We start from the raw sequence: 20,871 nt of genomic DNA, 5'->3' as shown, positions 1-20,871 counted from the left end.
GACATCAATATGAAACTAGCACAGATAAACATTAATAATACGAACATGAATATACGATGCTTTGTAGGGAATCCACTACGAATAAGAAGATTAATTGTTTGACGTGAAAAACAATAGTTTAGACAATTTTTTTTTTTATTTTTGAATTTTCATGGTGATGACTCAAGACCTTGAAAATATCATCAGATATTTTTAAAATTGTTCATAACTTTAAATGCTCATATCTCATTCTTTCTAAATGAATTTTGATGATCTTTTTATGAATTTAAAGCTTATAATTTTTACTTTTACTCCAAAAAATTGGTAAATATTTAAGTACCACATTAAGAGAATATAATCGAACTAAGATATATCGAGTTGATTTTACAAATTTGTTCTTTCATTTGTTATGGATTAAAATCTTTGATATTGATTATGAAATTTATAGGTAAACTATAGTAAACCTCTCAACCTATAGGGTCATTTACAAGTCCATACCCAATTTTGGGAACATCTATAAGTACATACTCAATGTCGTAGAAAACCTACAATTTGGCCCCTCCGTTAGCAAGGTCGTCAGAAAATCTGTTATCTGCCTATATGGCATTTATGAGACCTATTTTTTAATTGATGTGGACTTATAGGTGGACTAATAAATAATAAAAAATTATATACGTGTAAAAGATAATTTTTAAATAATATTAAAATCATTAAAAATGAAAATAAAATAAAAAAATCTCATCTCTCTTCTCCAACCCAGCCAACCACCCCGACCACCTTGCCCACCCCTTCTTAGACCCTCTCCATCTCTACCTCGGCCCCCCTCTCCGTCGCAGCCATCATCTTGCCCAATTGCTTATAATCCCTATGTTTCGTTATTGTGCAAACCAAATTTCATGAATCTAACACTGAGAACCTCTTTGATTCTTCCAAAAAGATGAAACCCCAAGTTCAGCTCAGTCGAATTCCACTACTCAGATCCAAAATGAAGCATTTGAATGAGTATACAAAACACATCACAGAGTGCAAATGACTGGATTTCATCACAATTTTAAAGAAAAACCATTTGTTCTGTTTCATTCAACCAAAACATACACTCAAATCTACTTTCTCAGCATCCAAACAAAGCCAAAAAGCAAGAAAAGAAGGGCAACCCATTAAAACCTGTTACTTTCTAGGCAAATTTTGCAAAACTTTGAGATATGGGTTTGAGAGAATCCATGGTTTCTCAGAAGCCCCAAAATGGACGCAGGCCATCGTTACTGCTCTGTCGGCTTTGAATTCTCACTATGATCCGCTCAAAATGGCATTGTCACCGTCCTCCTCTCCAGCGTGCCTTTCCTTGTACTCAGAGACGGCGTCGGCTTCACTTTACTCACCTGGAGCGAATATGACTCGCCTTGAAACGAAACCGATAAGCTCCTCGTTGAAGTGAACAAGAGCTTTTGAGCCATAGACATTTCGCCGCCGCCAGAGCCACCATTCACAACTTGATCCCATGAGATCTGGGTTTGAGAGAATCCATGGTTTCTCAGAAGCCCCAAAACGAAGTTCGCATTTTTTGAGGACTGCAACTTGGAAGTTGAAATCACATCTTCTGGCGACAGCCATGGTTGAGGTCGATGACGATCAATTCGGAAAATTGAAAACCCCCAACCCAAGCAACGATCAATCCTTAATTGGGAGGCCGAGGAACAAAGATGGCGATCGTAAGGTCTCCGAGGGAAGCAAGAGGAAGAGGCAGTTGACGAGGATAGAGAAATTGTTTTCTTTTGATTTTTGATTTTTAATTTAATTGAATAATATTATTTACTTGTTTATAATTATTTTTAAATAATATAGAATTTTTTTAGTATTTATTTGTCCACCTGTAAGTCCACCTCATTAAAAAATAAAACCCACATTCGCCACGTCAGCATTTAACAGATTCACTAACGGTTTTGTTAGGAGGGGGCAAATTGTAGGTTTTCCGTGACGTTGAGTATGTACTCATAAATGTCCCCAAAATCGGGTATGAACTCGTAAATGACCCTATAGGTTGGGGGGTTTACTGTAGTTTACCCAAATTTATTCCATGGACAATTATTTTTCCACTTTACTTATAATTGACAAATCCTCAAGGAAAACCTCGAAACTGCACAACATGCACAAACATGTCCATGGAAAAATTGGATATAGTCCATTAGGGGGAATGCATTTCCTTCTAGTTGGCCACATCTTGATTTTTGTTTAAATTATCTATTAGATTTTTATTTTTGTTTCATGTGGTTATTTTGTGGTAACTCTATTTTGTGTGTGTGTGCTTAAAAGCAACTCAAGGAATTTGTAGGTATAAATGTCATTTGAAAGAAAGATTTGTAGAAGCCTAATGTCTATTTTATATACAGACTTAGTGCTCGTTTGGTATTGCTTATTTGGGGTGATAAGTGATTTTTTAAAATTTTTGGGAAGCCCAGGCTGTTTGGTAAACTATGAGAAAATCACTTATTGTTAAAAATTGCTGGAAGGGAAAGCAGCTAATGAGATGCTTTCATTTTCTAATTATGCATGAATCAGTTTCGAAGAGGCACTGGGTTTAATGATTATGTAGGAATCATTTTCTGATTATTTGGGAAATAGTACCAACAACACTTTTAACAAAAAGTTTACCAAACGTCAAACTGCTTTGTCTCGCATTTGATTTCTCTCACAGCAAATCTGACAACGATTATTTTTAGAGCACAACAACGCCAAACTGGCCTTTAAAATTTATGATAAAACTCTAACAAACACCATTAAAATCAATTTTGGAATTCAATCAAACTCTATGTGGAGTTTATAGAAATCAATTGAAATATGTTTAACTCTATAAACTTTATTACTCCATTTCAATCTTTTAAAATCTTAATTGAATACACCTCCCTAAATCTTTCTAATTTTCGCCGACTCAAAGCCCTAATTTTCTGCCATGCCTTGCTGATCAGGAGGTTTGCGCTCTCCATTATTTTTGTTGATAAATGTATGCATGTTGTTAGGATTCCGTGGGTTTCTAATTTCGAAGAGAATGGAGATTCTAGGGTTTGTCTGTATTTTTTTTAACAAATTTGTTTTTATGGATTTTCCTTTATTACGAAAGGAAAGGGGTCGTTGTTGCATTTGTTAGTATGAAATTTGTATTGTCATTTCCTAGACTCTAGCATAGGTTGGGAGTTAGTGTGTGAATATCGTTTACTAGACGTTTTGGCGCAACACATTCAATCTTAGGTTTCCAAAGCATGACTTGACCGATATGAGGAATCTGATTTCAGGTAAATCATGACATAATCATGCATTCATTATAGGATTCCTAGTTTGAGTTTTTTTCACTCAAAGTATTTTTATCTTAATCTTATTTTTAATAAGATTAGATTTTATCTCTTGAGATTACTTTCCTAGTTCAACTCTATTTTAATTAAAGTTAAAATATTATCTTTTCCTATTGTGACTTTGCTTGTTGCTCACCTCTTAGTTAATTTGGTTTAAAGAGAGGCGTCATTACTTTGAGTCCAATGTGAATCAAATCTCTTATTGATGATAGGTTGTGGTGCAATAGGAAATTGAAGATTCGTGGCCTATTAGGTTTCTCTCTCTTGAGAGATAACAAGCCTTGTATAAAAGATGATGTGCCATTCTTTTATTTGGACAGCTTTTGAGATATTTGTTCTGAGCATATAGAATTCTAAGAAAAGCTGTTGTGCGTATATTTGAGATAAATCATCAAGTGTTCAATGTTTTACTTGGTGATTTATCAAACACTTTAATCATTCATATTGCATTCATATGCATGTCGGTGACTCATACGGTTGAGGGCACCAAGACCGTGGTGGCGGTTTTCCTCCGGTGAGCTTGAAGCAATCGTGGCCAGTATTGCGTTCAACATAAGGAGTGTCGAAGATCATCCCGTGACAGAAGTTGAGTTACGAAGAAGTCGGTAAACATTATCTAGAATGTGTCTAGGATAAGTGTGTGAGTACTTCTTGTAATCATCGTTCTATAGTGGATTTGTGTTGGACTGAGGAGTCCCGTGGATTTTCCCCAGAGGTGGGGTTTTACCACGTAAAATAATTCTCTGTGTGTTCTTTTATTTTATGCCCAGCACGTTACAGGATTGATAAGCCATATCAATCCTGCTACCAAAGTTTATTTTTATTTATTTGATTAGAATCTTAAATTGGCATATTCACCCTTCTCTAGGCATTTTGAGTCATCCTGCAGGTATTTTCAATTGGCATCAGAGCAGGTTGCTGGACATACTCAGCAAGATCTAACATACCTTAGGATGGATCGTGCCTCGGGCTCAATTGCACATCCACCATATTTCGATGGCAACAACTATGGCGCTTGGAAGGCCAAAATGAAGTCGTTTCTTTGGTCCTTAGATGAACGTGTATGGAGCACAGTGGTTCATGGATTTCCTAAACCCACAAAGACGATCGGAAAAGGAGATGAAGAAACCACAGTCCTCAAAACTAGAGAGGAGTGGACCACTGCAGAAGTCACACACAGCACTAATAATCAAAAGGGGTTAAATGCTTTATTTACTGCTGTCTCTTCCGATCAATTTGAATATATATGTGCTTGTGATACTTCTAAGGAAGCTTGGGATATTTTGCAGGTTACTCATGAAGGAACAGATACTGTCAAGGGAGCCAAGCTTCAAATGCACACTTTACAGTTTGAGACACTTATGATGGATGAGAATGAAACTTTTTCTGAATTTTATGCTAAACTTTGTGTAATTGTGAATGCTTGTTCAGGTTTAGGTGAAAAAATTCCAGAAGATAGAGTTGTGAAAAAGATTTTGAGATCCTTGCCTCAACGGTTTCAACCAAAGATCACGGCTATTGAAGAGATCCGTGACTTGAACACCTTGAAAGTTCAAGAACTCATAGGGTCCATACAAACCTATGAGATGAAACATCTACCTCTTAAAAAGAGCAAAAATGTTGCGTTCAAGGTTGTGAATGAAGAAGATGATGAGCATTCAAATGAAGATTGCAGTGATGAGGAATTAACGATTCTCACAAGACGATTCATGAACTTTCTCAAGAATCATGATCCAAGGAGTCGAGATTCAAAAGGTATAAATTCTAAAAATAGGTTTGTTAACTATACTGATGGTGGATCTAAATTTCGCAGGTTAAATGAACGAAAGAATCCAAGAGAAAAGGTCAAATGTTTCGAATGTGAAGGCTATGGACACATATCTTCGGAATGTGCCAACACCTTAAAGAAACAAAAGGATGGCAAGAATAAGGCAATGCATACTACTTGGAGTGATAGTGAATCGGAATGCGAGAATGATGAAAAGACGGTTGCACTTATAACCACAGTTAGCTTGGATGAATCACGTGAGGATGATGATTGTACAGGTATAAATATTGAGTTTATCATGAACAAATATGATGATTTGTTGGCTGCATCTCAGAAGCTCAGTAAACAAAATAGTGAGCTCGTCAAAGAAGTTGCTGTGCTGAAGCTGGAAAATTGCAGGATTGCAAACGAGTTTCAATCCCCTGATGCAGATTCCGAAAAGGTAAGTGCAGGTATGAACGAAAAATTGATGTTTTTGCAGAAAAAATTGACTGATCAGAATAAATTAATTGCTTCTCTAACTTCTGACAACAAAGCCCTTGAACTTGAACTTAAAAATTCAAAAGAAAGGATTGTTTCTTTAACCATTGGTGCAGAAAAAATTGACAAGATGATTAGCATGGGACGAAGAGATGGTGACAAACGAGGCTTGGGATTTGAACCAAGTAATAAGTCTTCCGCTGTGTCTAAAACAAAGTTTGTCAAATCCACTTCACCTATTGAACCTTCTGCCTCTCATGAAGTCAAGAAATTTATTCCAATTTGTCACTTTTGTGGAACTCGTGGGCACATAAGACCGAGATGCAATAAGCTTCGAAACGAATTTGTTCGTTCAAATTCTCATGGCATGGGTGGAAAAGTAAGTATCCAACATAAGATTTCAAATCTTATGAAAGAGGTAAACCGCTTATCCAAACTATCTTCTTTTCATTGTTTGCCGTCAACTAAGACAAAGTTAGTTTGGAGGAAAAGGAAAATCATAATTGTATGTCTTCCTCCACTAATGTTGTGCATGAACCCGTTGCTTTAGAAAGTTTGGATCTTAAATGTATTGCTGCAAAACCCTTGGATAATCTTCGATTTGACACTCTTAGAAAGTCTTTAGGTATATGTGCTCTAGATTAATTTGGAGTCTATTGCATGCCAAAGCCTCTTTCATGTTTTTTGTTATTTCAATTAATTTCTGTGTTTATAAATCTGTCCAGCTCGTGCAAGGATTGTTAAGGTGTATCAATCCTGTAACTGTCTGAACGTATTTGTTGATCTTAGATTGGGCTCTAACATTGCACTATATTAAGAACTTACACTCTCAGCTTCACACAAAGGTTTCCATTGTCTTGGTGCATTATAAACTTCATTAAATGATCTATCCATCTATTTATTTTTATTTTTATTTTTCACACCACACTCTTTTCCTTGAAGTCCTTTGAATATCTCTTATCATGCACTTGTCTCTCTTTGGATTGCCATAACACTACTGTGCGTAAGCTCTTGATCTGTTTATAAAAATAAAATTATAATAAAAAAAAAAAAAAAAAAAGGGTGTCAACCACTCATTGCTCAGTAACCGGGCCTCTTGTCTAACCAACGTCGAGGTTCGAGTCAACAGGTTGTGATGGTTTGCTATCCTTGCTTATCTTTGGAGCCTTCATGATTCGGATCAGTATTTCCCCAGGGGTGCTTCATCACCCAGTTGCCTCCAGTCATCTGACGTAAGCACACTGATTGACCATCCGTTACATGGATCATGTCGAAAGCTAGATAAAGTGAGCCACAAAATTCGTATTAAAAAATATATATATAAATTGATCTTCTTATACTTACTATGCACTTAGTGTTTGTGCAATCTTTGGTGGGATTCGTCTTGTGTGGACATATTTTTTGTGCTTAATTGAAAAAGAGTTCATTTAACACATTTGCTCCTTGATGGTAGACTCATTTGATGCCTTTTTATCTTTCACCATGACTGTGGTATGCCTCTACTGTTCTCTGTGAGTTTGTGAGTCTTGTGTGCTGTCGTGTGTTTGTCCCTGACATGCTTTGCTTCACATGCGTTCAAGACAACAAAGGGTTTGTTGCTTCTTTCATTCTTTACCCACAAACTTGGCATGTTTATGAATGGAAAATAATTATATCTTCAAGAGAACTTTGGGTCTGCATCTACAGTATGTTTTATGTCTTGATTGTTTTGAGCTTTCTGTCTTGAGTGTATTGCTTTTGTTTTTGTATGTTTTGGTTCTTAGCAACTTCTCATTATTTCTCTATTTTCCTGTCGCTTATTCCAAAAAAAAAAAAAAAAAAAAAAAAAAAAATTCTGTTTGTTTTCAAGATAAAGCCTCTTACATGCTTTATTGGTTATTCTCTATGTCTTTATATGTTGGGAATGCAATCTGATTTTTTTTATTTTTTATTCCCTCTTATATATGCTCCCTTATGTTCATTATTTGCCCTTTGGATTTCCTGACAAAAAGGGGGAGAGATTGTGTTGTGGAATTAAGGGGGAGAGATTGTGTTATGGAATTAAGGGGGAGAGATTGTGTTATGGAATTAAGGGGGAGTTGTGTTGTAATTTGCTTTGAATTACATTTCTTCTCCCACATGCTTCACTGGTTTTGTTGTTTCATAATGTGCAGGGATTCAGGGCTTCAAGCTTAGAATAAGAATTCATTTGTTAAATCCCATGTAATTTCTTTTGAGTTGTAATAGGTGTTTTGTCTAGGAAATGCCAAAGGGGGAGATTGTTAGTATGAAATTTGTATTGTCATTTCCTAGACTCTAGCATAGGTTGGGAGTTAGTGTGTGAATATCGTTTACTAGACGTTTTGGCGCAACACATTCAATCTTAGGTTTCCAAAGCATGACTTGACCGATATGAGGAATCTGATTTCAGGTAAATCATGACATAATCATGCATTCATTATAGGATTCCTAGTTTGAGTTTTTTCACTCAAAGTATTTTTATCTTAATCTTATTTTTAATAAGATTAGATTTTATCTCTTGAGATTACTTTCCTAGTTCAACTCTATTTTAATTAAAGTTAAAATATTATCTTTTCCTATTGTGACTTTGCTTGTTGCTCACCTCTTAGTTAATTTGGTTTAAAGAGAGGCGTCATTACTTTGAGTCCAATGTGAATCAAATCTCTTATTGATGATAGGTTGTGGTGCAATAGGAAATTGAAGATTCGTGGCCTATTAGGTTTCTCTCTCTTGAGAGATAACAAGCCTTGTATAAAAGATGATGTGCCATTCTTTTATTTGGACAGCTTTTGAGATATTTGTTCTGAGCATATAGAATTCTAAGAAAAGCTGTTGTGCGTATATTTGAGATAAATCATCAAGTGTTCAATGTTTTACTTGGTGATTTATCAAACACTTTAATCATTCATATTGCATTCATATGCATGTCGGTGACTCATACGGTTGAGGGCACCAAGACCGTGGTGGCGGTTTTCCTCCGGTGAGCTTGAAGCAATCGTGGCCAGTATTGCGTTCAACATAAGGAGTGTCGAAGATCATCCCGTGACAGAAGTTGAGTTACGAAGAAGTCGGTAAACATTATCTAGAATGTGTCTAGGATAAGTGTGTGAGTACTTCTTGTAATCATCGTTCTATAGTGGATTTGTGTTGGACTGAGGAGTCCCGTGGATTTTCCCCAGAGGTGGGGTTTTACCACGTAAAATAATTCTCTGTGTGTTCTTTTATTTTATGCCCAGCACGTTACAGGATTGATAAGCCATATCAATCCTGCTACCAAAGTTTATTTTTATTTATTTGATTAGAATCTTAAATTGGCATATTCACCCTTCTCTAGGCATTTTGAGTCATCCTGCAGGTATTTTCAGCATTTATCCGGCTTATTCTTAACTGTTTGCTTGTAAAGAGACAGTTTTAATGTGCCATAAACACCACTTGTAGGTCGTTCTGCCCGTCCAGCTCCAGCTCCTCGTCATGCACCAGCACGCAACCCTCCTCAGACAGGTGCTTATTTGAAACGTTATAGTTGAAATGGATTTTATTGTAATAAGATTTGTTTTTATTAGCTTATGCCATATTGCCCCTCTTACCTCTAATAATGTTATTTTCTTGATGTGATCAGTCAAACAAGCTCCTCCTCCGGCTCCAGTTCAGGGAGGAGGTGGTGGAGTTTTCTCAGGACTTAGATCAACCATAGTTCAAGTTAGATGAAATTCATCTGGTTGCTTGAAGTGGTGCATGTGCAATCATTCAATTCCGTGTAGGATGTCTGATTTTCCCCTTCTGTTGCAGGTATTGGTTTTGGGACTGGATGGCACACAGGGTTATTGGTGCTTTGATGGGTCCTCGCACTATTCAACCTGAAACCGTAGTCTCTGAGGCTGCTGCTGCTGCTCCAGCACCCATTTCTAGCAGCATGACTGGGTCTGATGCCTGCAGTAATCACTCCGAGGCCTTCCAAGATGTATGCAAAACTCTACACCCTTTTCCTTATCTTTTCCTGAAAATTTAGCGATGCAAGTGAAGTGTTTGAATCTTTCTTTGTTCAGTTTATTGGGGGTGAGTAGGGGTTAGTAGACAATATCACCTTGTTTGTGTTTGAATTTTTGTTTTCTTGTTCTGTTATGAAGCATGTGTTTCGCGATTCCGAGGTCAAGGTTTGGCTTTGGCTTTGGCGAGGTCAAGGTTTGGATAATTGTGTAATGGTGTTCGTTTTCATGGAATGGGGTTTCACTTCTAACTAATGGAAAAATGAATTATTTTTACACAAGGGGTTTCATTTTTGTTTTATTTTATCATTAAACCCTATTGTTTCAAAACATTTTTGTAATGAATTTGGTTGAAATGAGGGGGTGGTTTCAGATCTAACTTTTGTTCGTGTTTTCATTGTAGTGTCTCAACCACTTTGGAAATGATAACAGCAAGTGCCAGTTCTACATGGATATGCTGTCCGAGTGCAAGAAGAACTCTGCCTCCGGCATGTTGAGTGCCTAAGCTCTACCTATTTTTCCATTCAATGAACTGAAAGTGTTAAATTTTGCTCAGTTTATTCTTCTACGTACCCTGTGCCTGTCATGATGGTGAATTAGTGGTGTATTGTGGGGAAAGATTTATATGAATCTTTTATATGCATGGTAGAACATGCCGCATTAAGTAGTTGATCGAACTTGGTACTTGTTTGAAGTATCCATGTCCCTTACAATCTGTTCTGAAATAATGATTTTTTTGAGTTATGGTGGCTAATGTGGTTATGATTTAATAGAAACCCTCTCGTTTGTGGTGTTTTGCGCTAGATATCTCCTGCTGAAATTTGCTATCTTCCAAGTTTTATCTCCTGATTTCTCCAGTTTTCTGGCATTTGGATAGTACTAAAAATTTGCATGAAATAAACTGTATATTTCTTTTGTTTACGTCCTTTCTGGTCTCTGGAATACTGACCAAAACACAGTTCGTGATTTCCTTTTGGCAACTGAGCAACAAGAACATTATCGCTCATCACTACAAGAGTAACTTTGCCAACCTAATTATATTAAAGGGGTACCCTTTAATGTATTATTGGGCACCAAAAGTGTCCATACGAACTCCGTTTATGGACACAAATACTCTTCCTCATTGATTTTTTGTTTAGTAGCATTCATGAGTGCTTTCAAACCTCTACTCAGCCAAAGAGCTCAACCGATTGACCTATCTCTACCCCCAAGGCTTGAGGTAAAGAGTTCAACTGATTGAGCTATATCTACCCCACAGAGCTTAGAGGTGTCAAACGGGACGGGCCGGCCCAGCACGGCACGAGCCCAGCCCATTTAAGTGAGGCACGGCACGGCACGAGCACGAATATTAATGGGCCGTGCTCGGCACGGCACGAAAACTTGGGCCGGGCCGGGATCAAAAAATGAGGTCCAATGGACCGGGCCGCCCACGGCCCGACATGGGCCGGGCTTGGCCCGAGCACGCTTCAAGCACGGCACGAGCCCAAGCACGAGCCCAAGCACGGCCCAAGCACGGCCCACTTAACATTTTTTTCTTTCTCAAAAGTCAAAATGCAATAATTTGACATATAATGTCATTATTTATATGTTTTTTTAATCATAAATATATATTTGATGTATTTCATTTTAGGGAAATTACTTGGGTCCTTAATTAATTAAACATATCAACTACAAATTAATTAAACAATATTGGACTTGATATCTAATCAGTACATATGACATATATGCTTATCTTATAATCAAAGCAAGACATTATTTCACATATAAAATAATAAGTTGTTTAAAGATGAAAAGTTGAAGTGGACTTTGTAGAGTTTGGCACTTTTTGCCCTCTGCCATTTTCATATTGTTTGGATGTTTGATTGATTAATGTTTTCAAATAGTTCATCATTTCTTGCCTCTAATTATATTTTTAATGTTTATAATTTGAATTATCTAGTGAAAAAAAAAATGAAGTGAAAAAAATTCAAATTAAATGGATTGGTTCTTGGGCCCGAGTGTGGCACGAGCACGAGCACGGGCACGGCACGAGCCCGGCCCGGCCCGTTTCAATATGGACATGGGCTTTGGGCCGGGCCGGGATCAATAATTTTACTAAATGGGCCGGCACGGCACGGCCCGATAAATTAAATGGGCCGGCCCGACCCGACACGAAAACGTTAAAAGCATGAGTTTAAATGGGATGGGCCGGCACGGCACGGCCCGTTTGACACCTCTAGGTCGGACTTACAAACCATCTCTTTGCTTTCATGAGCGTCATTGATTGTTGGGGCTGGTACGTCGCGCAAAGCACTCACACTAAGAAGGGCGACTTTGTTCCCAAATCCACTCGTCCCGTGGATTATTTTATTCGAGATAATCCTGTGGTTGGCGAAAAAGATTTTGTGGTCAACACCAAGAACTTTGGAAAATTATTTTTTTACTTTTTTTTCCTTAATTACAAGAACTCTTGAGCATCACTATAGATGCATAGCTGAAAAGTCAAAACAAATTCTGGAGGAGAAGAGAATGCATCAGCCGGTAGCTTAAACAACCTTCCATAGGGCACTAACTGCAGTGGCGGCCCTGAGGGTGGGCAGGGAGGGCGATGGCCATGGGCATCGCATTTGTAGGGCCCCAAATTATATATATACCAAATTATATACATTATATATGTACCAAGTTGAAGAATATGATTTTAGAGGAGAATAATTTCAATAGTTTGGCATTTGGAGGCCCCAAATCTAATTACAAGTGTTTCTGAAGAGTCCAAATGAAAATCATGTAATATACAAACATCAATTGCATATATTTAAGTATTTAATTGTCAAAAAGTATTTAATTGCTAAAAGTAGCAATCAATGAAAGAAAGCAAGGGACCAGAAATTCTTTTATTTATCCAAAAATTCTTGTTAGTAGATTATTTAGCGAGGAAATATGAAAGAGTGGAGCGGGATGTCAGTGATCAGTCCCGCTAGAATGTATTCCTAGAAAGACTCGTTAGTTTTCAGGATTAGCAAGAACACTTGCACGCCAAAATCCAGTGGGAAAGTTCAAGAAAAGGCACGAGATCCATTTCATCATATTTTGAGATTTTATCTTCCTCTGGAATTGCTCTTTTGGTGCAAGAACAAGAATAGGCTATGCTTGGCGAGATCTCCGCTATTGGGCAAAGAATATCTCCAACTATTACAAATACCGGATTTGAGGTGACCACAGGTTGCTTAGGAGGGTCTATTTCAATGACACCATCATTTAAGAACTTTTGGATCTGATTTTTAAGAACCCAACAATCTTCTATTGGAGGGACAAAAGAGAGATGCTTTCTATCAGTCAAAAGCAGATACCGCCCCTCCCTCCCCCAAATGCTCCCACGGTCCGCTCCCGAGGAAGGACCGGGGCGGGCAAGTTGGGTTGGGGTATAGAGCCGTAAGTGCGGTGGGGGGTGACAGAGGACGTGCTTGTACGGTTCAAAGAAGGGTATGATCAACTCATTGATTGTTGGGAACTTTCACTCCTCTATATTCGAAATATGCCTTTCTAGGAGCATTACGATCTGCAGCTCAAATGGTCCCTTATGAAGTCTCTATTAGTCTTATTCCAGGTATACTATCCCCTATTATCTTATATGAAAAAAGAGAAGTACAAGCAACTACATCAAAAACCTCTATTCCTGACGTGAACTCTAGTCGCTCTCTATGTTCATTTTTCTTTAGCAAGAAGCCCTGTGAAAGCTATCTCATTCATATAAGATAATAGGGGATAGTATACCTGGAATAAGTTTTGAGATGAAAGAAAGCAAAGAGGTAATAGGCGCAATCAGGCAAGCAGTTAAGCGACTTCTGTCTTCTAGATATGCCTTTTATATATAATACTATTATTATTATACAGGTGAGTAAGGTTCCTTCTGGGAACTCCTGCCTTTGTTTGGATGGACCATAGGCCTGATGCTAGGAAGCAAGAAGCTAGAATAGTGTAGTGTAGTTCGAGCATTAAAAGGCAGCTAAGGCAAGAAATCACAAATTATTTGTGTCCTCATTCTTGTTTATTTTCAGATTGGGGAAGTGATTATATGACCAATACTGGAGTCGTGTTTATTTATCCAAATTGTATTTAATTGCATAATTTTTTTTCCATGTTATTTTATTATATTCAGGAGAATGAAAGAAAAATGGGCTTCATTTTCATTTCTAGCCTAGGGCCACCCAAAAGTCAGGGTCGGCCTTGACTAACTGTTTAGTACTTCCACAGAACAAAACCAAGACTCATAAACTGACACAATAAGGTACCTTAAAGCAACCAGAAATAATGACCAATCAACATGTTGGTCCTTTTTCCTGCGAACACCCCTTTTGATGGTCTTGATAGACTTGGATATGATTGCTTTGCAGAGTGAGGAGGTCGTTGGATCAACACCAATGCCCCGTTTGATTTTTTGGCTTCCGAAGAGGATTTTTTCAACTTCTGAACAAAATTGAAAGTTGAATCAGGTTCAACAAAAAGCAGCGAGCTTGGGCTAGGCCCTGTTGGCTTGTTCCTTCTGTTCTGATTGAGAGTTGCGTAGGCGTGCCATTTTTGGGTGTAAGACCAGTCCAATAGACCTGGTATGAGGGGTGTAGGATGTTGATTTGTTGTGTTTGCATTTATTCTGGACTTCTACTCAGGCCATTGTGCTCCAAGGGGGGTATTGGCTTGGATGGGTTCTTTTCTATGCCTCAATCAAGAGGATTTCAATATTCTTTCATTTATGTGTGTCGGTCTGATAGATACGAGCAATACCTAATCAAACAAGGAGGGAACTAGGATCATGGTAAATGATACCCTATCTAGGTTTAGGAACCTAATTTAAATTCAATCTTAGATCAGGTCAAGATTCCAGTCAATTCGGGCTCAGCGATGTAGTTTGGGCCTGAATTAACCTTTTCCTTTTGGACTAACAGGGCCCTATTCGGGCCTAGACCTCTACTTTGGTTCAAATGATAAATTTAAATGATACGAAGGTGGGAAATTAAATTAATCTATAGAGATATTTAAAATATATAAATACAATTAAATAGCAGATACTCAATGAAACAGTTACAATAAACTCCGAGTTCTCTTCATCTAATTTTAACTTGATAACAAGGAAGAACGAGAGTTCTGAATTTATCCATTTAACTAATTCAAAATATCAATTACAAAGCAAGGAAAAACTAGAGATTTCTCTATCCAATTAGATGGATACATGAATTCAATTTGATTATTTGAAAGAAATCATACCACGGAGATGGCAGAGCAACAAAAAGATGAACACATGAGTTGTCAATTGGTTATCTGGAAATTAAGTAGGCTTGTTTGAAAAGATCTTGAGTTTGTCAAGTATTTTTGAGATGTTGCGTCTAGTTTTGGAGAGAGAGTCCACTTCTTATATTATGGAGGCTCTTTATTTAGAGGCAAGAAACTTCAATGATGAAAGCTGAAAGAGGATATTTGGCTACTATCCAAAGTCAGCTATTGATATGTTGATCTTTGACAAAACCGTTGGTTTTTCGAGGTGTTTCTTTGACTTGAGTTCTTTGTACCCTGGAAATCTGGTTGGTAATTCGACTCCCTTTGGTTCTGGTGACTTTTATCCAGCTTGCTTTCTTGTTGGGCGAGAAAAAGGTCAAGTCACCATTAATGGTGACAATCCTTCTTTAGACCCTCACGTAGGTCTATGTGCACTGGTTACCAATCTTTTTAACTTTAGTGCGGCTCAACGACTTGGGCCAGCTGACGCTTGGGCTTCACAAATATGTTCCCTTGAGAGATAGATCATTTTTGGCCTATTTACAAAATATGGTACAAACACAACTTGAATAGATTCACGCGATTTATCATAATTGATACACATGACAACTGCAGAAAACATATACTATTTATGAAGGAAAATATGATTTTGTAGAGATTCAAACAAATATTTCTGCCTCTATAGGCTTTGAATATATAACATGTTTATTTATCAAGAATGAGTATTGGAAACATGTCAACTCATGCTTCTCATGTGGTATAACTCATGCGAATCTAAATTATTATGTATTTTCTTCTCATACACAAGGAATAAAAAATTTATTTGGGTTACAGGTTGTTTACACCCACTTAGATCGACCAATATAGAGGTCACATGTGGACTAAAAAGCACCAGCGATAGAGCAACATTCGACACCCCTCACTGCTGAGCGCAACACCGGACCCTTATCCGAAATTACCTCTGGGACACGTGGAGCCACCACATGAAATATCCGCAGTCCCACATCGAAGTTTTACACAACTCCCAAGACTTATAAAAGTGGGCACAAGTCCCAAAAAGGAGGTAGTAGAGACTTTCGGCAAATTAGCCATTACTCTGTCCAGATTATTACACACTCCGAACTTATTCTTACTTAAGCATCAGAGAGCCTTTGGCTGGTACCACACTAGTGCCCAAGGGCTTACGAGCGTTTTCTATCTTGCAAATCGTTCACTTTGCGACGGAGGTGCGAAGGTAAAGACATCACAGTTGGGCCCAAAAGTCTTGAACCATTTTTGAGCATCAGCTTTACGCCGTTTGTGGGAAACAATAATCGACCTCTGTCTCTATCACATGGGGACTGCATCAGTACCAACGTTTCTACTAACAGTAAAGGTTATCATTCGTAAACAAAGCGAACAGGCCCAGATCGCCCCATGCACTCCGGTTGGTAATTCTTGAACACCGCAAACCACTGCCGAAGCATAACTCTTAGCCCAAATCGCGGCACTTCAACAGTACATGGTGAAACTAGAGGAACACAACAACATTCTCTCTTCAAAAGTGGATGAAACACAGCAACAGCTCAATCAGTAGTTGACTGAGAACATTTAGACTGATCAATCTTCTCAAAGCTTGCAAACCTCTAATCGGCAGAAGAAGGGAAAAAAAGGGGCGAAGGCAGCACCCACACCTTCCAGACACTTGGTTGTCCCAACTTCCATGAATGAGCCCCATCTACTGCAGAAGGTTTACTCCGATTGTCGCCACCGCTTGATGGATCAACAAGAAGAAATAGACAAGTCACCGATCCCTTATTGGGCGAGTGTAGGGTCTGGAATCCACTGAGGACTCGAATCCCGAGTACATTCCATTCGAAACCCATGGGGCCACCTACCTTTTGGCAACGCCTATATAGTACTCAAAAATCCATCAGAAGGGGTCACCACATCATTCAGAAGAGTACGGGACAGAAGAAATCCTAGCCAAGATCCCGTCATTCGGCTTCTCTTCCAAAAGGTTCAGAAAATAGAGGATGACAGAACCCGTTCCTAATAATCGAAGTGGGGCAAGCTTCAACCAGGACCGTTCACCGAACATAGAAAAAACTCCAGACATGATAAGGATGTGCAAACCCTACATATACTATTCCAATTAGCCCTAGGATGCAAGGGACTTAGCGACGAAGGATATTGCCTTCTGTTCCCGTTTGCACTAACATGAAGCAGTCCTCAATTGGTTTTATGATTGGAGCCAGGTATGGTGGATTCCTTTAATGAATTGAAACAAAGTTTCCTTACCACATCATGATTCAGACAGACCGTTTGAACTCAGTCGACGACTTGTATAACATTCGGCAACGGGATGACGAGCATTTGTGGGAATATGTTGCACGGTTTAGCCAAGAGTACTCACTGTGCCCAGAAACTGATTATCGGGCAGCCTTCGGTGCCTTCAAAAGTGGCATTCAGTCATCTAATTTTCGATACCTGGTGCATAGTGGTAATTGGCACACTTATGGCGAATTAATGAAGAAGGCTGCCATCCATGCGAAGACAAATACTTCAACTCAAAAACTGGGCCTTCGGCTCGGGCAAGAAGAACCTGAGCAACAAAAGTTCTCGACGTAGAAACTCTCGTATGCTACCGTTGACAAATCTAACGGGTATTAACTCGGCCATAAGCGACAAGACACCTCTAATCATCAACAAGAGAATTATTAGAAAGGCAAAGGGAAATATAGCCGTAACGATCGCTGAGGGCCATTGCCGAATTGTGGACAAGGACATGAAGTCTTTACCATGCTTAACACTTTGTACAAGGCTTTCCTCATGAACGAACATGAGATCATCCCTAAACCATCCAATTGGAAGTCTAATCGGCAGGACAACAGGGATACTGGAAAATTCTACCGATACCACCCACATAACAGCCAAAATACTGAAGAGTGCATAACAGCCATAATAGCTAGACCACAGCAAGCACCTGCTCTGAATCCCAATTGGCAGATCAATATGATAGGCACCATTAGTGGATGACCAACCAGGCATATCCAATCGCTCTAGGAAACAATAGGTCCGAGCAGCCCAATATCCCTAGGTCTTGGGCATCAAAAGCAACCGGCACTAAAAGGTATCAAGGATTCAATAGGAGCCCAATACCTTCTACGAAGAAGAAGAAGAAGGGATCTTTTACCCACACGGCGATTCGATGATTATCTGAGCCGAGATTGCCTATTCGATGTCATTTTCGTCGATTTCGATGATTATCCTCATTGATACAGGCAGTTAAGTCAATGTCATTTTTACCGATGCATTCGTAGAATTGGGGATAAATGATAGCCATGTCAATCGGCAACTCACCATCCCCTTGGCTTTTCAGGAGATCTGGTTCAGCCAATTAGTAGCATCAGCTGACCCATCGCTTTTGGCGTGGCCCCGCAAGAGACTACGGGGTATGATCAATTTCTAATTGTTGATTGCCCAAAGACATAGAATGTCATTATCGGTCGAACGACACTTACTGGAATCAAGGCGCATCTCTCCCCATACATGTTGCTTATGAAATTTCCGATTTGCTACAGAACATAAGTAATTAGGGGAGATCAGCTATGCAACGGCACTCCGATCTGCGGCTCTCAAACCCCTAAGGAAGCGCTCTCGGTGCAAGTGTACCAAGCGGCATCGAGTGTTGGATGATCCCGAGGATGAGGCGTCGATGCCGCAAGCCTAGCCGACTGAGGATTTGGAGATAGTTGTTTTACATGAGAGCCATCTCGACCGATGTGTGAAAATTGGCACCACACTAACGGTGGCCTTTCGATATGAGTTCATTGAGTTCTTGTGTCATCATTTCGAGATATTTGCTTGGTCATACGATGATATGCTGGGCATTTTCCCTGAAGTCATCTGTCACAAACTCAGCATTTCCCCTGCTTATAAGCCAATACGATAGAAGCGACGATTGTATGATATCGTACAATATAAAGCCATGAAGGCCGAACTTGACAAGCTTCGCGCAATCGGCTTTAGCCGAGAGGCTACCTGTCCAGTGTGGATGGCGAACTCTATAATGGTTCGAAAGGCAAAAGACGGATGGTGAATGTGCCAAGACTATACCGATTTCAACAATACGTGCCCAAAGGACAGTTTCCAGTTATCACGAATCGATCAGCTCATCAACTTCATGGATGCTTATGCATGCTACAACCAGATTTTCATGCACCCTGTCGATAGCGAGTATACGACATTCATAATAGACAAAGGCTTGAAGAATGCAGGGGCAACGTACTAGCGATTAGTCAACCGAATCTTTGTTGAGCACATTAGGAGCACTATGGAAATCTATGTTGACGACATGTTAGTAAAAAGGCAAACTGTCGATCAACACCTTCACAACTTATCCCTCATGTTTGGCATCCTGAAAGAATACCTAAGGAGATTAAACCCGACGAAGTGCGTCTTCGGTGTATCTTTAGGAAAGTTCCTTGGTTTCATGATTAGCTAGTGAGGAATTGAAGCAAACCCTGAGAAAATCAAAGCTCTGATAGATATGGAATGGCAGAAGACATAGACACAGAAGGACATTCAAAGCCTCACGGGATGAGTTGTGGCCTTAATGCGATTCATTTCAAAGGCTACTAATAAACGCACCGTTCTTCAAAGCTTTGAAGGGAAGCAAGCAGTACATAACCTGGACGGCCGAATGTGATCTGGCATTCGAAGAGCTAAATGACTACATGAGCAAGACACCTTTGCTATTGAAACCCCTTCCTGGAGAGGTCATAATCCTTTATCTCTTCGTATCAAACATTGTCGTTAGCTCCATATTTATATGGAAGCCCGAAAAAGAGGAACTATCAATCTTTTATGTCAGCCAAGCATTGCAGAACACTGAACTTCGGTACCCTTCCTTTGAACAGCTAGCCTTAGCTCTTATCACCACGATGCGTAAACCGCCTCTACTTCCAAGTTCATACCATCATTGTCTTGACCAATCAACCACTACGACATGTCTTCAAGAAGCCTGAAACATCCATCCGATTGGTCAAATGGGCAATTGATCTAGGAGAATTTGATGTCCAGTTTAAACCCAGGCTAGCGGAAAAAGGCTAGGCCGTTAAAGACTTCATATTCGAATTGACACAATCGGCAGCACTAGAAAGCTCAGATAAGACAACGGCATCAGCTAATCTGCCGAAAGGCAAGTGCGTCGATCCTACAACCACAATTTAGGTCTTGAACGTTGATGGGTAGGCCAATCAACAAGGATACAGTGCTGGCCTTGTCTTAACCACGTCCGATGGGGTCAAGATTGAATATGCCCTCTGTTTCAACTTCAAAACCTCCAATAACGAGGCTAAATACAAAGCCCTCTTAGCCGGCCATTGGCTAGATAAGGGTATATGCGCCAGACAGATCAACATACATAGTGACTCCCAACCCATTGTGAATCAAGTGACTACCGACTTTGCCGCCAAAGATGCATTCATGTCAGCTTACCTATTTAAAGGAAACATGTATCTAATGCTTAGGAAATGAACTTTAGCCATAACCTATATAACAAAAACATTCTAAATGGTGGATTCATTTTGTTTATATTAGTTGAGCTAAACCTTTTTCATTTTAAACTAAGTATTTTAGCCTAGTCTCTTTGGACACAAATAGAAAAGGGAAAAAGCGAATAGATCTTTACCCTTGATTACCTTTTCTTGATTTCTCAAAAATGAACATCTTTGTTGGAAAGACCTTTTGTTTCTCTTGATTTTGACTCCTTCATCTTAAGGCTCCAAGATTGGAGTCCTCTACCTCACCACACCAAATGCTCTTAGAGACGAAGATAAGGCAATCAAGAAGTATGAATGCTAGTCTACTTCTTGATTGGACCAATTTTTGGTTTAAGGAAGATGAGATACAAAGATGATCACTCATCAATCGAAGTAGGAAACCAAAAACCATAGCTAGGTTTTCTCCAACACTTAGGTTATATAGGATAACACAAAAGACAATTGGGTGGGTATTTGGGCTCTAGTTGGTCCATGAGTCATGTCATCTTATGCCACTTATTCCTTGGGCCCAATAGCCTTTT

The 20,871-nt window shown here is 39.1% G+C and overlaps 2 protein-coding genes and 1 long non-coding RNA gene across 4 annotated transcripts; all 3 read left to right on the top strand.

Moving 5' to 3' along the window:
* Positions 1–3,120: 3,120 nt before the first annotated feature.
* LOC148916390 (uncharacterized) lies at positions 3,121–5,848 on the top strand. Of its 2 annotated transcripts, XM_089055314.1 has the most exons (3): positions 3,121–5,369; positions 5,491–5,533; positions 5,688–5,830. In XM_089055314.1, exons 1-3 carry the CDS (start codon positions 4,277–4,279, stop codon positions 5,695–5,697), a joined length of 1,146 nt encoding a protein of 381 aa, XP_088911440.1. In that variant the 5' UTR covers positions 3,121–4,276; the 3' UTR covers positions 5,698–5,830. The 2 variants fall into 2 exon arrangements, with proteins under 2 accessions (XP_088911440.1, XP_088911439.1); XM_089055313.1 differs by having other exon boundaries at positions 3,121–5,533; positions 5,688–5,848.
* A 3,531-nt stretch (positions 5,849–9,379) lies between these two features.
* On the top strand, positions 9,380–10,062 carry LOC148916389 (uncharacterized). Its single transcript, XM_089055122.1, has 3 exons — positions 9,380–9,532; positions 9,699–9,767; positions 9,961–10,062. The coding sequence occupies exons 1-3, from the start codon at positions 9,380–9,382 to the stop codon at positions 10,060–10,062; spliced, it is 324 nt and encodes a 107-aa protein (XP_088911248.1).
* A 757-nt stretch (positions 10,063–10,819) lies between these two features.
* LOC148916388 (uncharacterized) lies at positions 10,820–11,192 on the top strand. The gene is made up of 2 exons (XR_016128038.1): positions 10,820–10,849; positions 10,881–11,192. It is a non-coding gene; the product is annotated as an uncharacterized LOC148916388 (long non-coding RNA).
* The last annotated feature ends 9,679 nt before the right edge of the window (positions 11,193–20,871 follow it).

This window comes from Prunus mume, linkage group LG6 (genome assembly GCF_029339155.1).
Source record: "Prunus mume cultivar Tortuosa linkage group LG6, ASM2933915v1, whole genome shotgun sequence".
Classification (NCBI taxonomy): domain Eukaryota; kingdom Viridiplantae; phylum Streptophyta; class Magnoliopsida; order Rosales; family Rosaceae; genus Prunus; species Prunus mume.
The sequence above is the reverse complement of the archived record's forward strand: the minus strand, read 5'-3'. Positions and strand labels throughout refer to the sequence as shown.

Excerpts from the sequence above, each read along its gene's own strand:
- LOC148916389 (XM_089055122.1), top strand. The coding sequence starts at position 9,380 with ATGGCACACAGGGTTATTGGTGCTTTGATGGGTCCTCGCACTATTCAA. Across the intron at positions 9,533-9,698 it reads ACTCCGAGGCCTTCCAAGAT|CATGTGTTTCGCGATTCCGA; the intron begins GTATGCAAAACT and ends TCTGTTATGAAG. Across the intron at positions 9,768-9,960 it reads GTCAAGGTTTGGATAATTGT|TGTCTCAACCACTTTGGAAA; the intron begins GTAATGGTGTTC and ends TTTTCATTGTAG.
- LOC148916390 (XM_089055313.1), top strand. The coding sequence starts at position 4,277 with ATGGATCGTGCCTCGGGCTCAATTGCACATCCACCATATTTCGATGGC.